This window comes from Notothenia rossii (assembly GCF_949606895.1).
Source record: "Notothenia rossii genome assembly, chromosome: 7".
In the NCBI taxonomy this organism is placed as follows: domain Eukaryota; kingdom Metazoa; phylum Chordata; class Actinopteri; order Perciformes; family Nototheniidae; genus Notothenia; species Notothenia rossii.
In genome coordinates, this window is record NC_136905.1 from 42,086,157 (window position 1) to 42,095,790 (window position 9,634).

The 9,634-nt window shown below is 42.1% G+C and overlaps 1 protein-coding gene across 1 annotated transcript; it reads right to left on the reverse strand.

Moving 5' to 3' along the window:
• Positions 1-7,302: 7,302 nt before the first annotated feature.
• Positions 7,303-9,389, reverse strand: LOC307046386 (uncharacterized protein; the record flags this gene model as incomplete). The annotated part of the gene is made up of 3 exons (XM_079692781.1): positions 8,589-9,389; positions 7,606-8,431; positions 7,303-7,359 (listed from the first exon to the last, which is right to left on the reverse strand). Exons 1-3 carry the CDS (start codon positions 9,278-9,280, stop codon positions 7,303-7,305), a joined length of 1,575 nt encoding a protein of 524 aa, XP_079548907.1. The 5' UTR covers positions 9,281-9,389.
• Positions 9,390-9,634: the final 245 nt, after the last annotated feature.

Sequence of the window (9,634 nt, forward strand, 5' to 3'; positions counted from 1 at the left end):
AACCACATCAGGACGACGATGGAAGTGACAGCGAGGATGACTGTGAATATTACCACATGCCCAGGGTCCAACCTCTGCCTGGAATGCAGCCTCAGGTAAATACCCACAGAGAGGATCCCGAAGTGGAAATTACAGAAACCTCCCAGGATGTAGAGCATCAGCAACAAGGCATACCCCAGCTACAAGAGGCTCAAGGCGGAGGTGATGTTCTGAATGAGGAGGACATGTCGGGCCAAGGGGCTCAAGAGGAGATTGCTTTGGGAGAGAGAACACCAGCACCACTTTCACCTGTTCAAAATGAAGATAGCAATGACAATGACATTGGATTTCAGCGACCTGTGAGAGACAGACGATCTACGACATTCTTCACATACGATCAGCTAGGCAATCCAGTTTGTTGCAGTGCTAACATCGTATACTGGTACCCGCCACTGCCCTATGCTACAGTGCCAGCCATAAGTACATGGATGACTCTGGTACAGCAGTTTAACTACCAGCCTGTTGTTCCTGGGTACTGAAAGATCTGCCTATACACAGACACACACACACCAGACATACTCATGGACTTTTGAAGAAGCGTGTAGAGCAGTGGTCACCAACCTTTTTAAGGCCAAGATCACCGACCTCGGCCTAGGTGAAAGGCGAGATCTACCTATTGCAGAATTGAGTAAAAAAGACGGCCCAGACAGTGCTTCCAATTTGAGCCCTTTTATATAGGCTAATTGCATCTGAATTACTGTTACAATGAAGGCTCCATAATCAGCTCACGGCATATAGGCAGGGGTAAAGTGCAATTTTTTATGAGTGGGGGGCGGACCTCACCTCCTCTAGGGGGGACCTCCCCTCCTCTAGGGGGGTCATCACCTCCTGTAGGGGGTCCGGGGGGATGCTCCCCTGGGAAGATTTTTTTTTAAATATTGAAGTTGAAAGCATCAATCTGGTGCACTTTGAGAGCAACATGAAGAGATCTAGGGATACATCTCTCAGCACCCATATGAAACATAACTGTAAACAGATTTACTTTTTCTTTATAATAATAATAATAGATTTAATTTGTTAGCGCTTTTACAGGTGCTCAAAGACGCTTTACAGATATAGTGAAGAGAAAAGAAAGGAACAACAAATAAAGATATAGTTAAAGTTAAAGTCAAATAATACAAAAACAATCACACTTTAAAAGCCAGATTGAAGAGGTGAGATTTTGTAAGTTGTTTGAAGGTGGTGAGGTCAGTGCAGTCTCTGATGGGTTGTGGGAGTGAGTTCCAGAGGGAGGGGGCAGCGACGGAGAAGGCTCTGTCCCCCCCAGGTCCGGTGATTGATGTGGGTGGGGATGGATAGGAGGTTGGCTTCTTCTTTATGGATATTTTACAAATCACTCCCCTTTTTAAACTGTATTCTTGTTTTACTGCCATAGTATTTCATACCTGTTTTTAATTTATTCTCTTATTGTTTGTATAACTATAATGATCATATGAAGGTGTGCCGCGGAAATAATCTTTTGAATAATTTGTGACAAAACCGTTCTAAACACTTTGAGAGTCCTTTAGCTCACCTGAGCCCCTCAGTCTGACAGGGGAGGACTCTCCTCCAGCTTGTTGTGGAAACAGCTCCTTATGTCCGTTAGTGCAGCTAGCTAACCAGATGCTAACATCACGGTCCCTGCTAGCACCGGTCCCCCTCTCTCCCTCCCTCTCTCTCTCCCTCCCTCTCTCCTCTCCCTATCACACTAAATGTGCTATCGCCACACGCACACAGAGCCGAGCTTGAATGACACAAGTACACGTTTATTTCCAAGCAACTCTCTGATTGGTCTGGTGTCTTGCCTCTGTTGCATTCACTGAACACGAGAAATTGCAGTCCTGCCGTCCTCTCTAGTGTCATGATGAGGTTCACGTAAAGCACGGTCAATGTATTATATTACTGAGGTGTCTCAAATATACGTCAATCATGTGGCACCTGCTAACGGGATGGTGGATGATAGGTTTACATCTAAAAACGTATTTTTCAAACATTATTATTTTAATTTAATTTTTCTTTCTTTTGTTACTTTTTTTTTTAACGGTCCGCGATCTACCTGCACCACACTCGCGATCGACTGGTCGATGGCGATCGACTGGTTGGCGACCACTGGTGTAGAGTGATCACATACATTACACACATACACTTCAGACACCTATGGACTGAGGAAGGAAAGCTTGGTAGACACAACCATATACACCACACACAATGATGGACTTTCTAATAAGCCAAGGGTTTAAATGTGTACATTAAGTGTGTACACTTTAGCCAAACTGAGCAGTGAGCGCGGTATGTGCTTAATACATGTTTATAGATGTTGCTGACATAGGCCTAATATCGTGGATTATAATGTCGGGACGACATCTGTTTTGAAGGGTAGTGTGTAATAGATATGACAAGTCATGGTTGAAGACTTTCCGGGTCTGTCCAGCAGAGGGCGCTTGTAGCTTGCCCCGGGTGCATAATACATTGGACCTTGAAGCAAGCTAAAAACGTCTCTGTTTCCTTGTCTAATATTTTCCCCAAATTAGGTGAGTTCATCCGTTATAAATGTTATATATGTAGACTGTCTGATGTCTGTGTGTAATATTAATGTGAAAAGCACACTGTTGGTGTGATAGTTGTTAGAGGGTATCTTTGGAGGTTTTTTCTGGGTTCTGTAATTGTTGTAGCTGTGTATGCTAGCTTTGCTAGCGCCATTAGCTATTCTAGCGCCGCTAGCTACGATGGTGCAGTTTAGCTCCAAGGACATGTTTGCAGTATATTGTTAGTAGTTGTTTTATGTCAAGAATCAATGTTTTGTATTAAACAGAGTGCTATGTGTACCATAATACATTGGAACTTGAAGCAAGCTAAAAAACGTCTCTGTTTCCTTGTCCAATATTTTCCCCAAATTAGGGGTTCAACAGGAGCAAATAGAGGGAAAATAGCAGGGGGCCTAATACTGAGCCCCGTGGGACCCCATACAGGTGTGGAGCAGAGGCTGACAGAGAAAGTTCTTTCTTCAGATATGACCTGAACCATTCCAGGGCTTTCCCCTCAATGCCCACCCACTGCTCCAAGCAAGAGATCTGGATGTCATGGTCGACTGTATCGAAAGCAGCAGTTATATCAATAAGTAGAAGCACAACGCAGTCCCCAGAGTCAGTAGATAAAAGGCTGTCATTAAAAACTCTTAACAGCACTGTTTCAGTGCTGTGCATAGTTTTAAAACCGGATTGGAAAACTTCCAGTATATTGTTCTCTTCCAGAAAAAACATAATTTGACTGTAGACAATCTTATCCAGGATTTTTGACATAAAAGGCATTTTGGAAATGGGCCTAAAATGTGCCAGAACTGTGCGATCCATATTGGTTTTTTTTAATACGAGGTCCCACTACTGCATGCTTCAGGTTTTCAGGGACCTTCCCTGAGAGAAGACTGCTGTTTATAACTGCCAGCACAGATGGTCCAACAGTGGGGAAAACCTCTTTAAAAAGTTGAGGCGCGACAGGGTAATTTGGAGAACCAGAGGGCTTTAACTTGGAGACAATCTCCTGTACAAAAGGAAGAGCTACAGGCTCAAACTGGTTAAAGACAGAGCACGGTGCAAGAACTGAGGAGTCATCAGCAGGAGCAGAGATTTGAGCTCTAGTGGAATTTACCTTATTAATAAAAAATTAAAGAAAGTCTTCACAGACAGTAGAGGTCTCCATAACGGTATTCTGGAGGGCATTAACCTCTTAAGCCCTGAGCCTGTTTTTCAGGTTTCAGGCTCCAAAATGCCACTAACACAGCAAAGACTATATCTTCACTTCTAAAAGGGGTACATTAATAATCTTTTCTCTCTGTTTTTATTTTAAAGTAAATTCAGATGGAACATAGTAAAACATGTGAATTATATTGTCCGCCAAAAGAAACCCCATTACTTATAGTGAAATTACACCCTTGAATGATGGGTTAGTAGACTAAAGGCTTTAGGAATCCAAACTATAACATATAATAATTACCCTGTATCAAGATTGATGCAAAACAAGTGAAATTTGACCTTTTTAGAGAGGTTTAGAAAAATAAAGTCCAGGCGGACTCACCTCTGGTTAATTTGGGAACCATCGGTTCCATTTGACCTTTTTCACTGTAAAAATAATTGTCTTACTTTGAATTATCACTATAGGTATTCATTCCATCCAAATACAACTGTTGTGAAAAAATTAAAAATTAATTTTTTTTAAAAACATACTCTGTTACCCTTTTAGGCCCCACAATGACAGTGAGCCTCTGGATTAGCCCCGAGCGAAAAATGCTAACCTATTACTGCACCTAAAATCACTCCTAGCTCCCTTATTACTTATCCCAGCTGCACATTGTTTATGATCATAAAGACACAGAATCTAACGGTGCCCACCTCAACACTGAAAGATACAAACTTGCAACGTTATCAACAAAAACGTAAATCAAAAGAAGTTGCGCTAGGTAGCTACACAATGCTAACATGGCTTACCTTTGTCTTTGTCTGGTCTAAACTGGTCTTCAATGGCATTAAAACGATAACAACGATGATGTAGTTAATCCATAGGTTAATATCCAATGTGGCTGTGTCCCCTTTGAAATGTTCTGATAATCTATAAGCAATAAAACTACAATTCCATTATCTGCTGTCCGCTCTGTGCTCCGTGCTCCGTGCACTCTGGGTCCTGCAATTCCTGTTTCCTTACGGTAGTAAACAATAAATGAAGTCGGCTGCGTAATGTTCTTACGCTGGCTCGCATTCTTCATACTTTACGCAGGATCATATCTCTGGAACCCATTGGTCGATTTGTGTGATTTACACCTTTTTTTCTTAACCAAAATGTCCAATAGAATCGAGGGGCAGTTCCCAAATCCACGTAAAAATTACCATTGCGGACGTAATAGAGAGGCGAAGTCCCTCCCCTTCCGGGAGCCTCCATGGGACCCCGGAAGCGGAAAATTATACATTGAAGTCAATGGAGAGAGAAACGTTATCTTTTGATCCCGTTTGAATTGTGCCACGAATGACACATATGATGTTTGTCAATCTTAAACAATCATTTCCATGTAAAAAAAGTCACAGTTTGTCGTAAAACTGTTGAAATATAAGACTATGAAAAATACGCAACTAGAAAGACTACAAATCCCAAATGCATTCTGGGTCGCGTAAGTGATGTCACAGGCGATAATGCTCCAAGACTGGTTGCGACTCGCAAAGCAAAGAGGAAGAAGAAGACTGATTTATTCCCTTCAATAAGTATAAGAGATTGCTCCAATAAATTCACTTTTACAAGATGCCTGTGTGCTTTTTACCAGGTTGTAATCACAAAAGAGATCATACCACTTGCTCGTTCTATCGCTTCCCGTCTGATGAAAGGAACAGGAGTCGTTGGACCAAACATATCAGGTAATATACATGTTTTGCATGGAACATAGTCAAGTTAGCTACCTAGCTAGTAGCGAGCATGTTAGTTAGCATTACATTACTTAGCCTTGTCATTTGTATTAGCCTTAACATGAAGTAAACCAAAATGTTAAACAGTAAGAGTAGTCATGATGGTAAGTATTTTGTGAAACATTTGAAGAGTAGCCTATCGCCCCCTCCACCAGGTGCTAAGGGGGCGGGAGGTAGGCTAACGCCACATTGGCATATTTTCTACTTAATGCTATCTGCACAAATGGTTAACATTGAACATTAAAATATCAGGCAGTTCAGGGAGAGTCGAAGGAAGGAAGGCAGGCAGCGTTGCATGACATTCTTCTGGACGTCTTTCATTGTGATGATAGTGAGAGTGAGTCAATCTGTTTGTTGGAAAGACAGTAGTTGAGTGATTACTGAGAGAAAATTATGAAAATAGATAATTATTCAGAGTTGTTACTTTAAAGTGTTTTTACTGACCTTTTTCTCTTTTATTTTCTTTGCCTCACCTGTAACTGCTGAGACCCTGAGGAACATGCACACTGGACTGACCTGCTCTGGCAACCTGATTTCCACTGTATGTAATAGTATTTGGTTATGGTATATTATTTATATACATCAAAGGCACAATGCACCCCCCAGTGACACACATGTATTGAGTGTGATATTTTGCATTGGTCATGTGAAATCATCTTTACATACTAGAAAACTGTAGGAGCGGCAACTTGTTTTGAAATTGAATTTGTAATATCCGATAATAAAGTTGGTCTGTTTTCTTTATTCTTCTCTCTTCCCAGCTCCATCCATCACCATTCTCTGTTCCTGCAGGTCCTGCTTGCTAATCAATATTCATATTTGTTTACACAATTACAAATAAAGTCAATGTATTGTATGACATGAAGTTGTGCTTCATTCTGAGTCAATAATAAATTCATTCTGCCTTCAACTGCAAAATTATTGTGGACTGCACCGACATCCATGTAGCTGCCCCCCCCCCCCCCCCCCCCCCAGTAAGATGAACCAAGCAAAGTTGACACTCAACATACAGCTGTGCTTTTAAGTTTACATGAAGAATTTGTGAAATATTGGTAATAACAGGTTTAAATGATTATTAGTAATTAATTATATAATTGTCTCATTGTAGATGAGCAGACAGGGAGCCAGACGAGAAAAGCAGAATATGCAGCTGCCATTTTCCACATGGAAAAGAGAAAGGGCCAAGTTAGTCTGGCAGCCAAGGCCCTAACCTCGTTTTGGTTGTTAAAGTTTTTTTTATTGCTGATTATTAATCACTTATATGTATATAATGATACCCAATTGGGTGTGGAGTTCTCACCTTTGGGGAAATTGAGATAATTGAGAAAATCCAAGATGGCCGCCACCGAACGCTTAAAATCCAGATTTGTTAATATCTCCATGACTATAGAAGGGACAATAATGACCAATATGTCGTTTTATATGTTTTCAGATACAAGGAATCAGATGAAACCATCATTGTAATGATACAAACAACATAACACTTGTTTTTTGCAATATGCGACAAAAATTGAATATAATATTTGATGTTCTGAATGGCATATAATTCGGCAAGTAGTCGACATGCATCTGGCACATATAATTCAAAATAGCAGTTTCTGTGATATACATCTATATATTTTGCAGTTCGTCTTCACATAAAAATGAGACACAAACGGTCCCATCCAATCATTAATACATGCATAGTTATGTAACCTTTATGTTTAACTGCTACAATATATTTCAAACATATACATTTATGCATGTAATACAAGTGCGGGTAGACATAGTAACATATATATATTATAGAACATATGATACAGACATAATAACAAGCTTAGTATGTTACGATTGTTGGGTTTCAGTCGTCTGCATCGTCCACAACATCTTGGTGATCATTCTGGCAAGTACCTCCACCCTGGCAAGAACAGAACTCAGTACACGCCATACTTGCTTTTTTGCAACTACACCGTTGTGTACTGCATGGATTTTGGCTGTGGCATGTGCACTTGATGAGAGATAGCAGCTCTGGTGGGACAAGCGGGGTGTTAACAGGCACCATAGTTGGTACAAGTGCTCCGGATGCGACGTCGCGTGACCATCCATGAGCAGTGGGGTCAATTGCTGCTGGGCAGGCTTCCAGAGAACGTCGCCAAACACCAACTTGAAGATGCGCTCTGGCTACATTTGCTTTAAATGCCACGGCAGTCGGTGGAAGTGAGCAGAGTTTTGGAGCTGTGGCTTTGCTTCTACCAATCTTTGAGGACCATGCTTTTTGTCGTGCTTCTGTGAGAGACTTGCAATTGGGCTGACCGTAACATGCCAACATGAACTTTGTTGATTGGTCTATTACATCTGTAACCTCTGATTCCATGTTGCCCACCAAATCAAGTTTATATTTGCCGGTTCTTAGAGCCTTGAGTGCAACTGCCTTGCCGATACCGAAGTAAGACGCGACTGTGTCACAGCCTGTTAGACCGTGAGCAGCCAGTAAATCAGGGATGATGCTCTTGTGTTTTTCCACTGCGGCGTTGACATCCAAAACAGTTCGGCCATGGATTGGGGAAACCATCAGAACATGCGAGGTTATCTTGCCCAGGTGGCAGAAGTGCAACAAGAGAACAAAGATGTCTGTGTCATCTGCAACTACCAGGACAGTGCCAGTCTGCACACGTGATACCTGTTGTATGATCAGGGTATCACCCTCCTCCTGTGTAGTGGTCATGTCTGGCCGTTTGTTCATTTGTCCACCTTCGATCTCAAGTGGCACCGGATCACTGCCAGTGACAACCAGTTTATGAGTTTGGAAGTCTATTTTGTGCGATACTATGTCCTCGACAATCAGGTCAATTAATTGCGCTTTATTGGAAGTGACGGTGAGCACAACTTTTTGTGGTGGTAGTCGGGCTGTGCAACGCAGCGTGTAGGTTCTACTGGCTCCTTTGTCGCGTCCGCGGCGTGTCGACTCCTTCGTACTACCCTCAATGTATCTGAAATATCAATACAATCGAATCATTAACATCGGGTCAATGCGAATATTTCATAACTGCAAACATACATGTATGTGTACTGATGTTGTGAATTTTGATCAATATAGCTAGTGTTATGCTAGACTCTAAAGCAATATGTATTTAATACATTGCCTACCTGTCAAAGACTAGATAGACATCACTGGTCGTCAAGTGTGTGCGCAGATACTTTCGGAACAGGTCGAGGTAGTCTTGTACAGTTCCAGATGTTGGCCATGGCACTACCCAAAGGATAGCACATCCATCGAGGAATGTTGTGTGCACATCCTGTTCTGCGAGCCTTCGTGATACGTCTACCTTTAGGGCGTTTTTAAGGTTTGATTTTGTTTTAGCATCTCTCATGTTTCCTTGCTGATCGAACATAGCTGTTGGAACAGGCGCCAGTTCATGACACATGAGTGTGTCTGTGTCTAGATCCCGTGAACTACGTTGCAAGCCCATGGCCCGTGCATATATGACCTCTGTGTCAAACACGTTCGTGTCTCCTACTTTAATGTGTTTACGAGACAATGACATGGTGGTAACTAGTTTGGGTATGGTGGCATGGAATCCTGCAGGCCAGCTCTCCTCAAACGACTGCATCTGGGTATGACCTATTGCTGCTGCAGTGTCCACATTGATTGATTGGTGGCTCAAAATTTGTCCGGTAACAATATTCAGTAAGCCTTTGGGATGCTTGGGATCGAGTGGATCTGTACATAGTTCAAGTTTGTCACGCAGAGCTTGTCTGTCTTTAAGATCACCCTTGATTCTTCCTGGTGTTTCTTCCTTATGCTGAGTTTGGCTCTGTGAGTGATCTCGTTCTCTCATTTCGCTCAAGTCACGAATCACACTGTGACATGTGTGCAAGCTATACGCCCATGTCTTGAGGGTTTCTGGTTTGAGTGTTATTCCGACGATTCCACTTTTCCCTTTGCCGTACCGCATAAAGGTTCTACCCGTGTAACGACATCATTGAAAAATGCAAAGTCATTCTCGGCTGCTCTTTTCCGTGATACATCCATCATCACTTGGAGTTCTGATGAAAGTGAAGCAGTAGGTATGCTGGGCATCTCTGGTTTCTTTTGCCCATAGTATACAACAAATGAGTCGTTGTCGTCTGGTATTGGTTGGCACACTTCTTCCTTTTTGATTCGCCTGATGGTGTCAGGTCCTTGTACGTCT